Source organism: Choloepus didactylus, chromosome 2 (assembly GCF_015220235.1).
Source record: "Choloepus didactylus isolate mChoDid1 chromosome 2, mChoDid1.pri, whole genome shotgun sequence".
Lineage (NCBI taxonomy): Eukaryota > Metazoa > Chordata > Mammalia > Pilosa > Megalonychidae > Choloepus > Choloepus didactylus.
The window spans coordinates 50,198,137-50,220,941 of NC_051308.1; the positions used below are offsets into that span (position 1 = coordinate 50,198,137).

Sequence of the window (22,805 nt, forward strand, 5' to 3'; positions counted from 1 at the left end):
CTTCCTATAGGCTCTAAAAGGCAAATGCATTAAATGTAATGAAAAATCAATGGTTTGGGATTCAAAATGTAGAAACATGTAAGTTGTGTTAAGAACTACAGAAAAGTGGGGGGACAGCGGTGTATAGGACAATAGTTTGTGTGTGCTATTGAAGGTAACTTGGTATCAAACCAAACAAGATCGTTACAGACTTAGGAAGTTACATGTAAGCCCCATGGTAACCACAAAGAAAATATCAGAGAATATGCAAACTCACAGAGACTGGAAGGAAAGTACAGGTCACCAGAGGCAGATGGCAGGCAGAATAGAGAGATAATACATAATGGGTATAGGGTTACTGTTTGAGATGATGGGAACGTTCTAGTATTGGATGGTGGTGAAGTTACTGCAGCACTGTGGATGCAAATAATTCCAGGGGATGGTGTTAGTGGGAGTGGTTGAGATGGGAAAGCTTACGTTGTGCATACATCTGTACAATTAAAAAAAGAAGAAAAGAAAGAACAACCAAAGAGACTATGACAATCGCAATATGCGATCCTGGACAGAATCTACTAATGGAGGTGAAAACGGACAAAAAGGATATTAATGAGACACATGAAAAATTTGGAATATAGACTGTAAACTTGATATTGTTTCTTAAACTTGATAACTGCATTTAAGATGGTTACATGAGTGAATTATCATTATTCTTAGGAAATACAGATGAAAATATTAAGAATTCAAGGAACATGATGTATACAACCTACTCTGAAATGTTCAGAAAATGGATGGATGGATGGATGGATGGATGGGTGGGTGAAATGAGACAGCAAATGTGGAAGAATGTTAAAATTGGTGGATCTGGGTATTTGTGGGGGTATGTCGGAGTTCTCTATATGGGGTTTGTATTATTTTTGTAACTGTCCTGTAAGTTTGAGTAAGTCTGAAATTATTTCAAAGTAAAAAGTTTAAAGAAAAAAATTTCATGGTAGGAGGATGCTTTAGAAAAAAAGTATCTATAAAGCCTCCTTAGGGGAGCAATAATGAAAAAAAGGATTGAAAAACACTTATCTTCAGGAAGCAAACAACAAGTAGCAAGAACAAGAGAGGGAGGCAAAGGGGACCGATCAGACAGAGCCACGCTGATCCTGGTGCACACGGCGCAGGCGGCTACCCGAGTCCTGGGAGGGCAGGGGATGAAGTATGCAGTGCTGCCAGCTCGCACCTTTCCTTCTGGCTGTCCCTTCATACACTGCCTTCTTTCACACGTTCGATTAAAAATATATCAAATATCAAACATGCGGAAAGGAATATGTATAGTTTGTAAGGTATAAAGAATAATGAAATAGCACCTGCATACCCACCATCCAGCATAAGGAGGAGAAGCTATTAAAGGGCCCTGGGCATCGACCCCTGAATCTATCAATTTCCCTCCCAAATCAGACGTAACCACTAACCTGAATTTTACCATTATGTTTAACTCATTTTTCTTTGTAGTTTTTCACATAGGAATGCTTTGTTTAGTTTGCATATTTCTGGGCTTTACATACGTAGAATCATACGATATATTGTCTTGCAACTTGTTTTATTAGCTCAACATCATGATCCAGAAATTCATCCATGTCACTATTATAACTAAAATTATTCCTTTGCATGCAATAAATTCACTACAAGTCATCCATTTTCCCTTCAATGGACTTTTAGATTGTTTCTGGCTTTTTATTATTACAATCATTGCTGAAATGAACATCCTAGCTCATGCTTTCTGGTTGGCCAAAAAGAACTGAGTCTCTAGGGAACATGCCAGGGAAGGCACTGATAGATACAGGGTGCAGATTTGTCTTGACTTCACTAGGTCATGTGTTACAAAGTAGTTGTATCAGTATATATTCACACATGCTGTACAAGCTCAGGTGCCCAATATTTGATACTGCCCGGGGTGTTGTTTTGTTTTTGTCAAATTGTAAAGTATGAAATATCTTGCAGTTTTAAGATGCATTTGCTTGGTTATTAATGAAGTTGAACTTTTTTTTTATAAGCACATTGGTCATCTGTGCTTCCTCTTCTTGTATATTCTTCATGTCTTATGCTCTTTTTCTACTGGATACTTTGTCTTATGAATTTGTAAAATTTCTTTATATATTCCAAACACTAATCCTTTGTCAGTTTGCAGAGAACTTCTCAATTAGTGACTTGTCTTTTCACTTTCTTTAATGTGTCTTTGTATGAATAAAAGTTCTTAATTTTAACAGTTAAATTTCTCAATCTTTTTCCTTTTTGTATCTTGTTTAAGAAATCTTCCCTGCTTCGAAGTCAAAAGATCTCCTCCTACATCGTGTTTTCTACAAGTTTTATAGTTTTGCCTTTCACTTTTGAATCCTTATTCCCCTTGAAAAAGATTATTATGCATGGTCTGAGGTAGGTATTCAATTAATTCTTTGTAATATGGCTAAACAATTGTGCCAGCCCTGTTTACTGAATCCATCTTTTCCACATCGATCTGAAATGTCAACTCTGCCATAAGTCAAGCTTCCTCTATATGCAGGTATTTTTTGTTCCACTGGTCTATTTGTTTCTGCTGGTACCAATACACTATGGTGTCCTAATTATTATATCTGTATAAGTCATATTATCTGGTGGAACAAGTCCCCTGATTTAGATATCAATTTTATCCCACCTTCATAAAATTAATTGGAGGATGTTTTCTCTTTCTCTCTTTTCCAAAAATGCCAGGGAAAGATTCAAGGCTCTTGAAACTCAAGATGTCGGGCAAAATTTATGTATTAAGACTATTTTCTTTACAAATAGATTTTTAACTGCTGATTGAATTTCTTTTCATGGTTACAGTACTATCCAGCCTCTAATTCTTCATGAGCCAGTTTTGGTAAGTAAAATATTCTAGAAATTTCTCCACATTGCCCAAGTTTTCAAAATTATTGACATAAAGTTGTACAAAATAACCTCTTACTATATTTTCTAATCTCAGTAATATCTATAGTTAAATCTGCTCACCCATTTTTAATATTGGCTATTTAAGCCTTCTCTTTATTATCGTAATGAAGCTTGCCATTGATTATTTCATTAATTTCTGCTCGTTTTTTTGTTGTTTGTTTTTGCTTTTCTTCTCTAACTTTGTCAGTTACGCGCTTAGCTCATTAATTTCTGCCTTTCTTCTTTTTTAATATGATTGTGTGGGGTTACAGTTTCCAATTAAGAACCACTCTAGCTGCAACCAAGTTTTGATATATAATTTTTTCATTCATTTCTAAATATTTTAAAATTTTCATTATGATTTTTTCTTTGACCTATGAGTTACTTAAAATATGCTCTCTTTTTTAATTTCTAAATGATTTAGGGTTTTCATGTTATCTTGTTGGTTACTGCTTTCCAAATTAATTGCAGCAGGACCAGAGAAGATAACCTTTATAATGCTTTGAAATTTGTTGAAAATTATTTTATGGTCCAGTATGTAGTCAATTTTCATAAACATTCATTGTGTGCTTGAAAAGAATGTGCAGTTTCCAATTGTTGGAGCAACGATTTATATATGTTCCTAATACATCAAGTTTATTTACTGTGTTGTTCCTTATCAGTTTATTGGGGTTTTGTGGCATTATCTGTCTCCAAAATATATCAATTTTTGAGAGAGTTATGTTAAAATCTCTCCCTACAATCAGATTTATCTGTTTTTATTATAATTCTGATCAATTTTTGCTTTATATATTTTGAAGAACAAGTTTAGAATTATAGTATCTACTAACATAATAAATACTTTATTACTAAACAGTAACTTCTTTGTCACAAGTAATGTTCTTTGCCAGGTATTAATCCAATTGTACCAGTGTTTTCACTAGGGGGTAATATTTGCCTGGAATATATTCCCCATCTTTTTACTTTTGAACTTTCTGTGTTCTTCTGTTTCAAGTATATCTAACTAAAAAGCACATCCCTGGTTTCTGTTTTGTCTTCCTTTATATCTGCTTGCTTTTTTAATCCAGTCTGACAATATTTTTTTTTTTTTGGAGTACTGGGTCTATTTGCATTGACTGTCATTACTGACATACTAGAATTTACTTTTACCAACTTTTTTGTGCTTTCTTTGTTCCATTTTTTCCATGTTTCATCTTTACTTTTTAATGACGAAATTTCTAACCAATAAAGTTCAACATATTTTAAGGGGGTAAAAAGAATAATACTGGGAGAACCTAAGATGGTGGCTAGGAGAGACAAGGCAAAAAAGCACCTCTGTGAAAAATACTAGATAAAAGCCAGAAAGTGACCCAGAACACCAGTTCCAGCAATGTACCAGCTGGACAAGATCTAAATCCACAGGGACCGTGCACTTGATGAAACCGGAGTCAGCATTCTGAAACTAGCGAGTAAGCCTGCTGAATGTCTGGCAGCCACGCTGCGGTGTGGGAAAACCATAGGTTGGCGTTTGGAGGCGGACTAGTTCTTTTTTAAAAACCCAAAAGCGGCTGCAGATATGGCAGCGAGAACCACACAGTGAAGCGTGGCAGGAATGGGCTGTGCGAATGCCTCAATATCTGGCGTGGAAGATAGCCTGTTGCGTAATGGCTGCTAATTGTCTCAGAGCGAGGAAGGCAGAGGTGAGCCAAAAGGGGAAAATAACCACACCCCTTGCAGCCATCTTCCCGGTGGGCTGGGAACACTCCAGCCCGGCGCCGAAGCCACACCCCAGAGCTGCGTCAAGAAATCCAGTGTGATGAGAAGTGCTCCCAGTGTCACACGCACACTCCACAATATCGGGCGTGGACAATAGCCTTTCCTGCACCCACAGCTAATTGTCCCGGAGCTGGGAAGGCAGAGTTGTGCGAAAAGGGGGAAATAAACATGGCCCATACAGCCATCCTTACAGCAGGCTGGGAACACACCTACACAGCCCGGCGGCCCAGAACTTCCCTTGAGGGACAATGCGCACTTGTGACGTAGCACAACTTTCCCTCAGCAGAGGCCCTAGAAGGGCACAGCTTGGAAGAGGGACCCACTCGGAAATCCCAGGGACCGTACACCAATACCAAGGACTTGTGGGTCAGCAGCAGAGACAATCTGTGACGAGACTGAAATGAAGGTTTAGACTCTTGCAACAGTCTTAAATCTCCAGGAACACCAGGGAGGTTTGATTATTAAAGCTGCCCACCCTCCCTCCCTAACCGCTCACACACATGCCCCACATTCACGGTGGACAGCACCAACAACACACCCGAACTTGGTGCACCAATTAGACCCCACAAGAATCAGACCCCTACACACCACAAAGACAAAGTTGGGGAGAACTGACTTTAGGGGAATAGGTGACTCGTGGATGCCATCTGCTGGTTAGCTAGAGAAAGTGTAGGCCACCAAGCTGTAGATCTGACAAATCAGAGATTCGTCTCTGAATAATCCTTCATATCCTAAAAGAACCGTATCAAGTAAAGCAAATGCCAAGAGGCCAAAAACAACAGAAAATTTTAAAGTATATGGGAGAACCAGATGATATGGACAACCCAAACCCAAACACCCAAATCAAAAGATCAGAGGAGACAAAGTACTTGGCACAATTAATCAAAGAACTAAAGACAAACAATGAGAGCATGGCACAGGATATAAAGGACATGAAGAAGAGCATGGCACACGATGTAAAGGACATGAAGAAGACCCTAGAAGAGCATAAAGAAGACATTGCAAGAGTAAATAAAAAAACAGATGATCTTATGGAAATAAAAGAAACTGTTGACCAAATTAAAAAGATTCTAGATACTCATAGTACAAGACTAGGGGAAGGTGAGCAATAAATCGGTGACCTGGAGGGCCAAAGAACAGAAAATGAAAGAACAAAAGAAAAAATGGGGAAACTGACATCAGGGATATGATAAATAAAATAAAACGTCCAAATATAAGACTCATTGGTATACCAGAAGGGGAAGAGAAGGGTCAAGGTCTAGAAAGAGTATTCAAAGAAATTGTTGGGGAAAACTTCCCAAACCTTCTACACAATATAAATACACAAAGCATAAATGCCCAGTGAACTCCAAATAGAATAAATCCAAATAAACCCACTCCAAGACATATTCTGATCAGACTGTCAAATACTGAAGAGAAGGAGCAAGTTCCGAAAGCAGCAAGAGAGAAGCAATTCACCACATTCAAATGAAACAACATAAGACTCCTACTCAGCAGCCACCATGGGAGGCGAGATGGCAGTGGCATGACATATTTAAAATTCTGAGAGAGAAAAACTTCCAACCAAGAATACTTTATCTAGCAAAGCTCTCTTTCAAATTTGAGGGACAGCTTAAATTTTTCACAAACAAATCCTGAGAGATTTTGCTAATAAAAGACCTACCTACTTCAGATACTAAAGGGAGCCCTACTGACAGAGAAACAAAGAAAGGACAGAGAGAGATGGAGAAAGGTTCAGTACTAAAGAGATTCAATATTGGTTCATTAAAAGACAATAAGAGAGAGAGGGAAAAAATATATCTGACAAACACAAACCAAAGGATAGGATGGCTGATTCAAGAAATGCCTTCACAGTAATAACATTGAATGTAAATGGATTAAACTTCCCAATTAAAAGATATAGATTGGCGGAATGGATCAAAAAAAATATGAACTATCAATATGTTGCATTCAAGAGACTCATCTTAGACACAGGGACACAAAGAAACTGAAAGTGAAAGGATGGGAAAAAATATCTCATGCAAGCTACAGCCAAAAGAAAGCAGGAGTAGAAATATTAATCTCAAATAAAATAGACTTTAAATGCAAGGATGTTTTGAGAGACAAAGAAGACCACTACATACTAATAAAAGGGGCAATTCAACAAGAAGAAATAACAATCATAAATGTTTATGCACCCAATCATGGTGCCACAAAATACATGAGAGAAACACTTGCAAAACTAAAGGAAGCAAAGGATGCTTCCACAATAACTGGGAGACTTCAACACATCACTCTCTCCTATAGGTAGATCAACCAGACAGGAGACCAATACGGAAATTGAAAATCTAAACAATCAGATAAATGAATTGGATTTAACAGACATATACAGCATATCACATCCCAAATCACCAGGATACACATTTTTCTCTAAGGATCACAGAACTTTCTCCAGAACAGACCATATGCTAGGACATAAAACAAGCCTCAATAAATTTAAAAAAATTGAAATTATTCAAAGCACATTCTCTAACCACAATGGAATACAATTAGAAGTCAATAACCATCAGAGACTTAGAAAATTCACAAACACCTGGAGGTTAAACAACATACTCCTAAAATAAATGGTTTATAATGTAGAATGTAGGGGAACTAGCGATAGAGAGCAATTGGTGAAGGGGGAACAATAATTCAATAAGAACAGATAAGCTATAGTGGGTGAGTTTAACATTTTGGGAATGCCCAGGAATGACTATGGTTTTTTAATTTCTGGTGAGTGTGTTGGGAACAAGTTCACAGAAGTGTTGCTATACTAGGTTATTTTCTTGGGGTAGAGTAGGAACATGTTGGACTCCCCTGTTACGCTTTGTTTGAAATGTTTTTTTATTGTTATGTTTTTTAAAATTTTTTTTTATATAGCTGATTTTTAAAAAAAGACTCAATTGAAAAAACAACAAAAAAAAATATGCAGAGCCCCCTTGAGGAGCCGGTGGAGAATGCAGGGGTGTTGGACTTCCCCACCTCAATGGTTGCTGATGTGCTCACAGACACAGGGGACTGGTGGTTTAATGGGCTGAGCCCTCTACCACAGGACTTGCCCTTGGGAGGACTGTTGCTGCAGAGGAGAGGCTAGGCCTCCCTATAATTGTGCCTAAGAGCCTCCTCCCAAATGCCTCTTTGTTGCTCAGATGTGGCCTTCTCTCTCTAGCTAAGCCAAATAGGCTGGTGAAACCACAGCCCTCCCCCACTACCTGGGATCTGACACCCAGGGGAGTGAATCTCCCCGGCAACATGGAATATGACTCCCGAGGAGGAAACTAGACCCAGCATCGTGGATGGAGAACATCTTCTTGACCAAAAGGGGGATGTGAAAGGAAATGAAATAAGCTTCAGTGGCAGAGAGATTCCAAAAGGAGCCAAGAGGTCACTCTGGTAGGCACTCTTACGCACAATATAGACAACCGTTTTTAGGTTCTAATGAATTGGAATAGCTAGCAGTAAATACCTGAAACTATCAAACTACAACCCAGAACCCATGAATCTTGAAGACAACTGTATAAAAATGTAGCTTATGAGGGGTGACAATGTTATTGTGAAAGCCATATGGACCACACTCCCCTTTCTTTGTCTCGTTTATGGATGGATGAGTAGGAAAATGGGGGTAGGAGAAAAAAAAAAAAAAGGAGAAAAAGGCATCCAGTGCTCTTTTTTACTTTAATTGTTCTTTTTCACTTTAATTTTCATTCTTATTATTTTTGTGTGTGTGGTAATGAAAATGTCAAAAATTAATATTGGTGATGAATGCACAACTATATAACGGTACTGTAAACTGAATGTATGCTTTCTTTTATATGACTGCATAGTATATGAATATATCTCAATAAATATGATTAAAAAATAATACTGTTTTATCAACCCTATTACATGAGGAATTAAGATTCAGTGGTGAAAAGCTTTCCTAAGATTTGAAAGCTAACCAGTGACAATGCCAAGGACTAAACATGAGTAATACATTGTCTAGCATCCTTACACTACACTACAGTAGCAGTTAGATCTGATGTACTTCACAGGTAATCTTCAAAGTATTTCATCTTCCCCTCACAGAAGTAGAAATGACAGAAATTAAGCTATTCAGTGTACAGATGGGAAAACTAAGACCTAGGGGTAGTAAGTTTCATTTACCCATAGGCAAAGAAACTGTCTTACAAATGAAAATGTTAAACTTCCAGAAATTTTGAAGTCTTGAAAAATAAACTAAAAAATCTGTGGGAGAAAAATCCATTAATGAGGGCTAAGGTAGATACATATTAGTTTAGGAACACAAAAATCATATTATTTATTATTAGGTCTGCTCAGAAAGGTATATAAAATTTCGGATATATTCAGATTTTATAGTATCTAATATTTTAATTTTTGTCACTTTAGAAAACGGAAGCAACCACTTGAATACAAAAAAAAAAAAAAAAATCCTAATCAGTATCATATTTAAAACAAAGAAAGCTATTGTGCTATTGGGATTTCCTATCTTCCAGGATGAGAAGAAAGCCAGAATATCAATTTTCAGAAAAAAGTAGAAAAACAGCCCAAGGTCCATGCACATCTCTAACCACGAGTAAACCTGCTTTCCCGTTCTCACTTGCGGGACTCTCTCTCCCAGCTGCTATTCTTGAGCTTCATCACTCAATGGGAATGAATGAATGAGAAACAAACATTTTTTCTTGGGTTTACTTACAAAAGTCAGTTTTTGGTTGCATTTTGTTTTTACCTGGTAGATTTCCAAGCACAGACTCATTTTTCTCACATTAGGAATCTACAATGAGAAGCATATATCAGAGGACACTGGGCAAAATCATGGTCTGTAGATAATGGAAAGATCATCCTGGCAGTGTCTCTGCCTCCTTTGGTGGGTGAACATTTTAAGACGTCTCAATTCTGCCTCAGGTGAAAGCGCTTTTCAAACATTCACTCTGAAGAGTCTCTTGTTCTCTAAATCCAGGCCAAGGCAAAAGCAAAATGCTACTGCAATTCTGATATAAACCAGCTACAGTAGCATAAGTCACTTGGCATTAAAATTACTCCTGCTTGTTAATGAAATCATTCCCTGTACTTTCTTCTGAACTTGTAAGTGAAATCACATAGAATCTTAACAACAGGCGAGGTTTTTATGGGATCACTTGATTAGGAATGATCTTAAAGAATACCATCTGGAGTGAGTTTTACTCTAAAACCTTCATATTGAATAGTTTGAAGAATAACTTGAAGAGAATAAATGCAGCATAAGAATGTAAGAAACCTCTATCTTAAATGTTTAACTGATCACTAACAATTTCAATTTTAAAATAACTGAAAGCAGGGACTCAAAGAGATGTTTGTATACCAATTCACAATTGCTGAAAGATGGAAGCAACTCAAGTGTCCATCAACAGATGAATGGATACACAAAATGTGGTATATACATACAACAGACTATTATTCAGAGGTAAAAAGGAATGAAGCTCTGATACATGCAAAACATGAATGTGGTGGTTTGAAGTTATATGTACCCCAGAAAAACATGTCCTTAAGGCTAATCCATTCCTGTGGGTATGAACCCATTGTAAGCAGGACTTTTTGATGAGGCTACTTCAGTTAAGGCATGGCCCAGCTCAATCACAATGGATCATAATCCTATTACTGGAGTGCCTTATAAGCAGAATGAAATTCAGACAGATAGAAAGCCATGAGAAGGCTTGGTTTTGCCCCTTCCTCCTCCACGCCTTGGAGCAAGACACTTCCCCAGAAACCTGGAAAGTGGAAGGGGGGAGGTGGTTGGCTTGTCGGCAGACCCCAAGGAGCTGTGCTTCCCCAGCCACCCTGCACAACACCCTCTCCAGATACAGTATGTAGGTGCTGGGCGGCTGCCATGAGCTCTGGAGTCATGAGGATTCACAGCAAAGGACATTTCCAGGATGGACTCCAAGTCAAAAATGAAAAAAAGCAGACCATCTTTGAAATCTCTAAAACCTGATAATAACAAACCAGAAAAATCCAAATATAAGCCACTTTGGGAAAAAGTATTCCACCTGGACTTACCTTCTATCACAATATCTGGAAGACTGCAAAAAGAGGTTAAAAATCTTGAAGGGGTGTGTCTAAGCAGAGGAAAATTATTAGTTGAAAAAACTATCAAGGACCATATATTAGATACCACGCTGAAAAAAAGAAAAAAGAATTGCATTTACTCAAGAAATCAAGCACTTCTGTAAGAGATGTGGGGAAAAGAGCTGGTACACAGAAAACAAGAACAGGTAGACTGAAAAAGCCTTTTGTAAAGGTGGAAGATGAGTCAACTTTATAATAGACCATTTTATCTTCAGTTGACCAACATGCCTTTTATAAATTATTCTGTTCAGAAGCCCTGTGGTCCATTGGATGTAGATAAAACATCTATCATCCAAAAGCAAACTCAAATTAAACTAAGAATCCAAACAGATGGTGATAAATATGGTAGAACCCCAATTCACCTCCATTTAAAAGAGAAGAAAAAAAAAAGGATATTGTGAATGTTGCTTGCAGAAGTATGAAAATCTCAAAATTCATCTTCTAAGTGAGCAACACAGAAACTTTGCACAGAGTAACCAATATCAAGTTGTTGATGATATTGTATCTAAGTCAGTTTTTGATTTCGTGGAATATGAAAGGGACATGCCTAAAAAGAAAAGAATAAAATACAGTGTTGGATCCCTTTCTCCTGTTACTGCAAAGAAGACTAAACCAAGAGAACACCTAGAACTGCAATATATTTCTCTCAGAAGGACTTCAGGGAAAATAAAGTTGTGCAGTTGATCAAGCAAAATTTCCCGTGTAAAGAAACCCAGGAACCTGAACAAAAATTTACGTTTATTTCAGAACCCATCCCCTGCCCTTCAAATGAACTGAGAAAACCTGAAAAGAAAGAGACTAACAAATATTCTGAGTTAAATCCAGCTGAAAATGACATAAACCAGAATTTTATGCAGCTACCTTCCCATAAAAATAAACAAGGATGCATTCTTGATGTTTCTGAACATAAACACATAAACAAAAGTGACTTAGAGAAACAGGGTGGATGACTATCCATGTGGGCTGCAAGCATCCATAAAATTTTCTAATTTCAATAAGAATAATAGTGCATCTCAACTGAAACAAAAGACAGATACTGTGCTTTTTCCAGCAAAGGATCTGAAGGAAAAGGACCTTAAATTCAACATTTTGTCATGATTCTGGTCTCATAGCAATAAATAGTTCACAAGAGCACCTAACAATTCAGGCAAACACTCCATCCCATAGCCATCTCGTGGAACCAAATGATTGTGGACACCAAGAATGTGGATGGTTTACCTTCTCGTAAAATCCATCGGAAAGTGAAATTATTATTTGGAAGAAACAAAAAAGAAAATCTGGAAACAAATGTGGAATCAGATAAGAAAAGAACTGAGTTTCTTACTATACAAGAAAAAAACAGAATTTGTAGTTCACTAGTACAGTCACTACTGGACTTATTTCAGACTAGTGAACAAAAATCAGAACTTTTGGGCTTCACAAACTATACCAAAAACAGTGGCAAGTGTGATGTCAGATATTGCGGGAGAAGAAAATTCAAATGATCTGGTGTCAATGTTTTTCTCTTCCCATTCTACTTCTACATTTACTGGCTGTTAGTCTTGAAACAATTTACACTTTTCAGAAGTGATAAGGATATTCTTGAAACTTTCATAAATACATATAAAAATTCTTAGAATTTTTTTCAACTTTGTTTTCAGAACCAAATGTAGATATTAACAATAAAGGTGATTTTGCATTTTTTCTAGAAAAGAAAGAAAAAGAAAGCCATGGGAAACAAGAGGCTGAAGTTCAACGGAACCCATAAGAGAAGAGAGGCCGCCATGTGCACTGCTATGCGACAGTGGTGCCAAGGACCAAGGATCACCGGCAGCCGGCCCCAGAACACCAGTCTTCAGGAAGAAAGCATCGCCTTGATGAGGCCTTGATTTGGACTTGATTTGGACTTCTGGTCTCAAAACCATGAGACAATAAATGTCCACTGTTTTAAGCCAACCCACTGCATGCTATTTGCTTGAGCAGCCAAGGAAACGAAAACAATGGATGAACCTTGAAGCCATCATGTTGAGTGAAATAAGCCAGATACAAAAGGAAGAATAGTGTATGATCCCACTGATATGAAATAATTAGAAAGGCAAATTCATAGTTTCAGACGCTAGAACACAGGTTACCAGGGGCCAGGATGGGGATAGGGAATAGGGAGTTAATATTTGGTTGGTATAGAATTTCTGTTTGTAGTGATGGAAAAGTTTTGGTAATGGATGATGGTGACAGTAGCCCAAAATTATGAATGTAATTAACATGTATTATATACTCAAATGTGGTCAAAAGGGGAAATTTTCAGTAGCATGTTATTAAAATAAAATTAAAAACACACACACACACACATACAACTGTACAACACAAAACAGTAAACCCTAATGTAAAATATGGACTATAATTAATAGTATAATTATAATAATATTGTTTTATCAATTTTAACAAAGGTACTACACTAATGCAAAGTGTTAATACAGAAAACTGTGTGTGCAAAGGGGGGTATATGGGAATTCTGTATTTTCTGCATGATTTTCTGTAAACTTAAATTTCTCTATTAAAAAAAATTAAGATATTTTCAAGTCCTTAAAAAAAAAAAAAGAAATGACACATGTAATCTTACCCTCATTGCAAGTAGCTTTGCCATTTGAGACGCTACCACGTGGCCAAGGAGAAGCCACACCAGCCTTTGCTTCCCCCATTCCATCCAGAAGCTCCACTCAAAGTCTGTCGGGTCCTAAACAGACCAAAACAGAGGGATTTTGGTACATGTCTAAGGCAGAACACAAACTCAGTTAATACAACAACTGGAAAGAAGGCCAATGTGAGTCCACACTCTAACACAGCATTTACATGCTTCTAGCCTTTACCCCACCACACCACACCACTCACCTTGTACTCTTCCCTTCCAGCTTGGCTGGCCCCTTGTCATCCCCAAAATGCACCTCATACTTTCTATGACTAAGTGACTTTGTTAAAGATGAGCCCCAATGATCCCCCATGGAATAGGAACCATTCTTATCCCCATTTTATAAAAGATGAAACTGAGGCTTACAGAACTCAATTATTTAAACAAGGTCACATAGCTAGTGGAAGTAACAAACTGACGAAATTTCAGTTTAGACAATCAATTCCTTCCATTAAGAAGAGAAATGTAAAATCAGTCACTAATAAAATTGCTTACGGTTAGTTGTGTTCAACCTTGCTGTCATTTAGAGACATCAGGATAATTTGAAAGAGAAATTAACTAATTGCCTATAAGCTTATAAGGCATACATTCCTTACCCTTCAGAAGCTGTGTGTCCATGTGGTACTGTGAGTCTGTATCTCCACCAGGCTCTGTGTCCACGTAGCTCCCCAGGGATGGGAGGAGGACATGGGGGTGGGAGAGGGACTTCCACAAGAGTGGACATGTGGATGCCTAGGGACTAATATCTAAAAGTCACAGTCTCAGGAGCCCCAGGGAACATCATGGAGGTCAAGTTGAAGAATGAGAATAAACACAGTGATTGGCCACCCTCGTACAGGTAGCACAGGCTTAGCCAATGAGCATCCTGGCACCACCATGATGGAATGAAGATTAGACATGGATCTAGTCCAATTCCTTCCATTTAGAGATGAACCCAAATCTTTAACCCAACTCCTAGCCCCTGATTCAAGCTCATTTCCCCATCTCACATATTCTAAATTAGCCAAGAAACAATTAACTGAATAAAGGTAAACAAGTTCAAAAGTCATATGATGAGGCCATGCCAGTAAGATATTACCATTATAACAGAGATAGAGGTAAAAAGACACTAAAAGACAAGTTTGAATTTTTTAATGCCCATTCCAAAAAACCAAACATTACTGTTTCTTTACTATAAACAATGTTTTTGAAAACTAAGCATTTACACTTAGAATTCATGACCCTAGGCTTACTACTTATGCCACAAAACATTCCCAAGTCCTAATTTTTTAGGGGGAAAATGATACAAATTTCATAAAATATAAGAAACAAAAAAAATCTTTATATCCCACTAAAAGGCACAGGGCTACTGAAAACCCTGAACTGGTAAAATCCTATCAACTAAAATTACACATGTTCTTTCATCACTAAATTCCTTCAGGAAATATTCATTTAAATGAAATAAAAACTTCTCTGTCAAGTCTTTCCTTCTCCATTTAAAATATTTACAAAAAGGGAAAGACCGTACAGAAAAGCTGAGCCAGTGAACAGAACAAGATAGCCAAAAATTAGCAGTTAATGACTTGAATTAGAGCAATGTTGATTCAGCTGCTTCTAAGCAAAAGTTTTATAGACTCTGAGCTCAATCATATATTTCAAGGGAAATTTTTTTTTTAATTTTTATTGTGGTAACATATATAAGACAAAATTTCCCATTTTAACCACCTTCATGTGTACAATTTAGTGGCATTAATTATATTCACAATACTATGCTACCATCACCATCATCTACAACCAAAATTTTTTCATCATCCCAAACAGAAACTCTGAACCTTTTAAGCAATAACTCCCCATTCTCCCTTCCTCCCCAAGCCCGGTAACTGTAATCTACTTGCTGTCTCTACGAATTTGCTGATTCTAGGTATTTCATATAAGTGAAATCATACAATATTTGCCATTTTTTGTCTGGCTTATTTCACTGAAAATGATGTGTCCATGGTTCATCCATGTTGTAGGACATATCTGTACTTCATTCCTTTCTATAGCTGAATAATATTCCGTTGTATGGATATACTACATTTTGTTTCTCCATTCATATGTTGATAAACACAAGTTGCTTCCCCCTTTTGGTTACTGTGAATAATGCTGCTATGAACATTGATGTACAAATATCTCTGCAAGTCCCTGCTTTCAATTCTTTGGGGTACACACCTAGAAGTGGGATTCCCAAGTCATACAGTAATTCTGTTTAACTCTCTAAAGAACCTCCAAGCTATTTTCCCTCGTACATTCCCACTTACAATGTAAAAGGGTTCTTATGAAGGCAAGTGTCAAAGACTCATATCAAGGACAACTGTTTCATGTTCTGTTCTTCCCCTATTTCCTTTCTTGACCATAAAGTTCTTAGTCAATTAGAAACCTCCTTTTCAGTGCCATAATGGGGTCCAATATAGACTGGGAATAAATCCTTGCCAAACACAACCAGGAAGGCTTTACTCCATGGAGGAAAGAGAGGCTGTACTCCAAGAAAAGTACCCCTCACCAATCTTCCACATCAGTGCTTCTCAAACTTCCATGTGCACACAAATCACCTGTGGATATTGCTAAAATGCAGATTCTGTCAGAAGGTCTTGGGGAAATGGGGATCCTGGGATTCCGTATTTCCAATCATCTCCCAGGTGGCGCCGAGGCTGCTGGCCGGGGACCACGTTCTGAGTAGCCAAGTTCTACAGCACCACAGCTCCTACAGCTGAACATTCAGAAACCTAGAGAATCCTAACTGTTCCGTCCACCCCAGTCCATGCCCGGGTAGGGACACACGCTCTAAAGCAACTACCGAGCATTCACAAACATAGAGCAACCATCATGACATTCACCTTAGAAAGCTCTGAGCACCAAGTTTTAAGAATTTATTGGACTGAATAAACAAACTGAATTAACAAACTTGGTTATTTATTCTGAGGCTTTCTATCTGAAAGCAGGCAATACTGAGAATTCTGAAAGACACAATAGCTCTGGGTTTCTAAAACTGGAACTCTAACTTCCTAGTGAAACCCGGTTTTTCCTATTCTTAGCAAAGCAAAAGGTCTAGGCCAGGTGTTCTTAACTGCCTCTTTTCCTGTATATCAGCAGAGCTCGGCTTTAGGTACTGTGGGAGAATATAAAAGAATTCCTCACCCTTGAAGAGCTGACAGTCTAAACTGCAATATCCCCAGCACCACCACCACCACACCCCCCAACCAAGACACACTCTAAACCCAACTGCACTACAAGAGAAGCAGCAGTGGTCTGACTCAACCACATTTTTAGTGTAACTGACAGAGACCTTTCTTTCCGTCTCATACAAATCAATGACTAACATCCTATATGTGGGCTTTCTAATTATAGTCTCACAGCAATCCTTAAAATAGATTTTTTTAAACTTGATGTTACAGATGAGTTAATTGGAGGTCAGAGAAGGCAAATTATTTGCCCAAAGCTAATAAAAGGACAGAGCTGGGTTTCAAACCCAGGCCTGTCTTGTACCAAAGAGAAAGCCCATTCCCAAGATGCCTCTACTTGTGTTAGACCCTCTACCTGGTCTCCCCCAGCCCCACCCATCACACACACCACAGTCTGACCAAATTATCTCCATCCTAGAGGGTGTCACCTGAATGTCCCCATAACCACAAAGCCAGACCAACGACATGCAGAACATAAGCATTTGATAGACAGCACCATTAAAAGTCAGCTCAAGTGTGAAGCCTTCTCCTGCCAGGCAGACTTCATTGCCCCCTTCCCTCCCTGCTCCCAGTGCGCCTCCCCCATTCTCTGTCTGTCATTCACACCTTATTTCTAGCACTTTTATTATAGAATATTTATTACAGCACTTTTATTATCATTAATTCATGTATTTTCTCTTTATGGGGAAAAAATGATAAATTCCCTGAGAGCAAGAACCTTAACTTAATCAAATTTGTACCATGCGTGCCCAACAGTTAGCAAGCCTTTTTTAAAGTGGAGAGGGAGTGGGGAGTGAGTGATGGCAGCAGGCAGCCAGCATGTTCCTCCTGGATCCACCCCTATGTGAACAGGGCAAGTCACCTAACTATCTGGACCTGGCTCTTCTTGTGTGTAAAATGAAGGGATGAACTAGCCTGATGTCTAAGGTTCCTTTCAGAGCGGAAAACACAGGTATTTTCCAGATTAAAGAAAAGAAATACTAAGAGAATGATGGTCACCCACCCACAGACTCTGAGAGGGGGTCATCTCCCCCAATCGTGCCCCCAGGGGACCAGCCCAAGCCGCCAGGTTCCACACCTACCCCCAATCAGCTTGCCCCCCACCCGCCCAGCCTGCCTTTCCCCACAATGGGAGGAAATGGCTACGGCACGCCGATTTACCATATAGTTACGATTCCACCATGCAAGAGAGGAAAATTACCTTCAGAGAGGTTCAACTTCATGCCCAAGGTCACACAGGCAATATGTGACAGGGCCTGACTTTCAAAGCAGCAAGTCCCTCGGGCTACAAAGGCTGTGTCTAAAACTTAAAATCAAACATTAACATTTAAAAATGTTTAATTTTGAAGGTTTTGATTTTTGAATGATTGCTAAAGTTGCCAAGTGACATCTTTTTAACCGGTGCACTTATATCTGGAGACTCAAATCTTTTTCAATATTCTCTAGTCGTTCAGGAGCAGAATGTCAAAAGAAAAATGTCCTGGCAAATGAGGATCTTATGCTGTCAAGTCACCACTGAGTAAATCTTTCCTCCTCCTAGCATGAAATCTCATCACTCTTAAACCTTGCCAGATTACAACACTCGCTCTCCACCTCCTGGCTGGGATGCCTCACTGCTATCACGGAGGATGGCCAGGATCCAGCTTCTGTTCTTTTCCTTGCATTCCCCAGACAAGGCTGAATTAAGCCCCAGGCTTGGAGCCTCTTTTCCAGCTGAAGACAACATAAACACAAGGTCGAAGGACTGAAATGTTGTTCAAGTACCAAGAGCCAAGTGAAACCCCAAGGCTTCCACAAGACACCCCAAGTGAAGCAGAGAAATTCATCCTGCTGCTGCAGCCTGTTACACCAAGACCACTGCCGGCTCTGCATGCCAGATCTTCCAGGACCCAGCCTGCTGTTCGGTAAATCACTGCTCCTAGCAGCAGCTGAATCTATCATGAAAATTATAAAAAAAAAAATTTGCTAGGATTTAACAGAACTGAAGTTCCACATTTTAGGGATTTCTGAAAAGGATTAAGGTGTTACGAGCCTTCTGTGTTTTTTTGAGGTAAAACTCAAAATAAAATTAACCATTTTAAAGTGTGCAATTCAGTGACATTTAGTTTATTCACAGTGTTGTGCAACTGTCAGCTCTATCTAGTTCCAAAACATTTGTATCACCCTAAAGGAAACCCTGTATCCATTAAGCAGTCAGTCCCCAGCCCCCCACCCCCAGCCCCTGGCAACCATGAAGCTGATTTCTGTCTCTATGGAATGACCTATTCTAGGTATTTCACATAAATGGAATCATATGATATGTGACCTTTTGTGACTGGTTTCTTTCTCTTAGCATGATGCTTTCAAGGTTCATCAATATTGTACCATGGATTAGAACCTCACTCCTTTTCATGGCTGAATAATATTTCATTGTACAGATGTATCAGATTTCATTTTTCCCTTCATCAGCTGATGGACACTGGTTGCTTCCATCTTCGGACCACTGTGAATAGGGCTGCAATGAATATCCATTTACAAGCATTTGTTTGAATACCTGTTTTCAATTCTCTCAGGCATATGCCTAGGAGTGGAACTGCTGGGTCAGATAGTAATTCTATGTTTAACTTTTTGAGGAACCTCCGGACTGCTCTCCGTAGCAGTGGCACCATTTTCCATTCTAAGCTTGAGTTTTCGAGGCCTCACAGGGCCTTCCTGAACCACAGGACTCAGTCTGTTAGGCTCCTTCAGGGAGGCCTCTTCCTGCCCTGATCCCTCCTGCATCCTTCTGGCAGACACATTAGGAAAGCAGCTCTTTAAACATTCCAATTTCATCCTAAGGCTGTGAGCAATAGCTGGAAAGAAGGCTGAAAAACTGGCTTTGGAGAACAATTTATTATAAAGTGCTCCCCAAAAACCTAATCCTGTCAATCTGCAGGATTTTGTTACAGCTTCTGAATTTTTCTTTAAATTGGATAATTCTTTCAGCACATCTGAATCCATCTCTTTTTTAAGAGAGACCAGCGTGGTTACTTACTTAATGGCGAAACCTGTTTCGATCAACAAATTTATTACCATCCACAAACACAATCAGGAATTGAAAAAGCGTGACTGCAGTCTCCTTGGTGCAGCCAATCTTGGCTCAGTACCTGCCAGAAGGAGAGGTCAGGACCTCTGAGTTGTAAAATTAAATTCCCCGTGGTTCAGGGAAAGCTGCAGCCTGATTAGAATGTTCAAGTACGTCAGTTGTCTAAATACAGTTAAACTTGCTGCTGTTGATTTCTGCACTTCTCTGCGGCCATGACAGAAGAATGGGTAGAATTCCCAGAGAATTAACCGAGGGAATTAATGTCACAAATATGAAGATCTGTGGGCTTCAATGAAGGCAGTGATCATGACGGATGGCCTCAGAGGAGGATGCCAAGGGGAAGGCAAGGAACGGTCCGGGGTGGGAGACCCCTCAGTGGGCAGTTCTGACTCAGGTCTAGGGTTGGCCTGGGTGTGACCTTTCTATTACCAGCAGATACTATTTTTATCCTGAGTTTGTGTCTGTCACAAAGCAGAGAAATGGCTGATGGAGCAAGTGATGTGCTGCGTGTGTCAGAAACCATACTGTGCAAACACTCAGGCTTGAGTTCCAGTTCTGTCCCCTACCATTGTGTGACCTCGGGCTACTCAGTCCTCATTTGTATAATCAGAATTAAATGTGATCATGAAAGCTAAACAGATTTATTAGTGAAGCCCAAAATAAAAAGCTAGAAAAATCAATGCATCTAAAATAGAACTTGTCCCTCCAAATCCATCCTGCTTGTGCTATCAAAATAATCTCTTTGAAGCCAGGGTCAGTTAACTTTCTTTAAAGAGCCAGATGATAAATATTTTCAGCTTTGTGAGCCATATGGCCTCTGTGGCAACCACTCAACACTGCCAGTATAGCCCGAAAGAAGCAGTAGACAATTTCGTAAACAAAGGGCTATGACCATGTTCCAATAAAACTTTACTTATAAAAATAGGCGGAGGGCCAGATTTGGCCCACAGGCCATAGTTCGCTGAGCCCTGTTCTAAAAGGCTGCCAAGCCTCCTAGCCATACCACTTACTTAGTTCTCAGTGAGAGGAGGTTGGGACCCCTGCTCTATCACACACATGGATGGCATTTCTGAATAATCTGCCATCAGCTCCATGGTCTCCATCTACAGATGAAGCAAATTCTAATAAAAGCCATGGAAGAGTCTCACCATCAGCACATCACCATCAGCAGCAGGAAAAACTACAAATCTTCTTCGTCCATGGACTCTGAGCTAGGCCTACTTCTATCTGGGGGACTATTCTCTATACATTCAGCCTAGTTTCCTCCATTATGTCCCCTCTGCTGAGCACCAAAGTAATATTTTTAAGGCCATATCTGATCATGTCAATCCTCCACTTAACAAATCAGTTTCCCTTTGGGTTCCAGAGAAGCTTGCTTAGCAAGATTCACCAGCCCTGCATAATCTGGCCCTGCCCAGCTCTTCATCAGTGCACCTAACCTCCCTCCCAGCCCCACCTCACAGCCATGCTGACCTCTCTGCCGGTGCCCAAACACGCCGTAGTCACACGTATTCACACGCCTCACAGCAGGACCTTCCCACACTTTGCTCCCTCTGACCCTCAAGCATCAGGCTAATGATGAGCTACATTTCAGGGCTCAGGATAGGAAAATCCTCTCCCAGGAAGCCTGTGCTAATCTCCTCCTTCCACCCCAGATTCAGGGTGCCCCGTCCGTGTACCCCCAGTGCACTATGGTTACCTCTATCATGGAATTTATTGTATTTTGTTCTGTTGGTCACTGAGCTGCCTCTCCACTAGACTTTGAGCTCCACTCTGATAGGAAATACAAATTTTTTTCAGTGTTGTATCCCTAAGAGACCACCATAGATTAGATACTCAATAAAAGTTTGTTGAATAAATTCAATGGTCAAGTTCTTTTTAAGAACCCAACGCAAGCATTGCCTAGCAGGGCCGGGAAAGAGGTAGAAAAGATTCAAAAGTGGAGATCCTGGCGCCTGTCCTTCCATGCTTTATAAACATAGTTAGGGAATATGAATTCACAGGACATTACTAGCGGATGATCTGCTCTGTAGATTATCTTCACCAATTCAAGGCCTACTCTGTGGTATATCAGTGACTCACTGTAAAAAAAAAATGGACAAAAGAGAGTAGGCTTATAAGAGAGGACCTATTTTAAGTTATAATTATGAGAATTAAACTAGATAAAATAACACTTAGAATAGTGTCAGCACTTATTAAGTACTATTCCATGCTTGTTAAGTAAGTAAATCAATAAGTAAATAAATTAAAAAACACTTTTATTTTGATAGTCCAAGAAACACAAATCCAGGAGTTTTCAAGCCATATATCCTAAAACAGATAGAGGCAGCCACAGGTAAAGTATAAGAGAGCTGAGCTGCTCAAAATTCCCCAATACTAGTGAAAAGAAAGGACAGAAGAAAAGTACTTGGAACTATGGACTGAAAAGGAGTGAATATATGGTTAACAAAAGGGTAACGTTAGCATTCAGAAAAGCTGCCACATCCAAAATACCATGGGAAAGCAACCATACTGACCTTCTCAAAATAAAACATCTGATCCATATTGCAGATACTGTCACTGGGCTCAATCAACACTATTCCAACTATAGCATGACTTCCTATATATTACAAGTCAAAGACAAAAATGACACTTCCCAGAAGTCCTTGCAGCTAGCATGCCTGTGTATGATCTCGAGTCTACGAACACACACACACACTAAGACTCAGAGGGCGAAAGAGCATGATAATGGGGGAAGTGGGGGTGAGAGTTCTGAAAGCATAGTGACAGGGGGCCTTTGTTCTGCACAAGGATCCAGTCAGTCCAGAGGTTCATGGGAGCTAAACAGAGCATTTTCCTCACCCTATACACAGCAAGGTTGCAAAAAGAAATGTAACAGAAATACTAGACATCTTTTGGTATTTATTTCCTAAATAGCATTATGTATATATCATTTACTTTGAAATCATGTCCTATTCCTAAAAACATTGAGAAAAAATCATCTGTGAACAGAGAAAACCTTTATAAGGTACTTGAATCCAGAAACGCTTCCCGGCATGTTCAAAGGCAGCAAACTCACCATAATGGCCCATAAATCTCTAGAGGAGAAAGA

General features: G+C 39.2%; 1 protein-coding gene and 1 pseudogene across 12 annotated transcripts in view; one reads left to right on the plus strand and one right to left on the minus strand.

Moving 5' to 3' along the window:
* The window catches only part of HHAT (hedgehog acyltransferase), a 404,545-nt gene that overhangs the window by 336,710 nt on the left and 45,030 nt on the right, over nt 1–22,805 (minus strand). For 9 of the 12 annotated variants that reach the window (XM_037824548.1, XM_037824553.1, XM_037824584.1 and 6 more), the window contains one exon: nt 13,385–13,498. In XM_037824548.1, the coding sequence (XP_037680476.1) occupies nt 13,385–13,498 (114 nt within the window). Of the gene's footprint in view, nt 1–13,384; nt 13,499–14,046; nt 14,239–17,851; nt 18,178–22,805 lie in introns of those variants that run through there. The other 3 variants (XM_037824582.1, XM_037824578.1, XM_037824586.1) reach the window with 3 other exon arrangements.
* Nucleotides 10,893–12,324, plus strand: LOC119527276 (annotated as a pseudogene).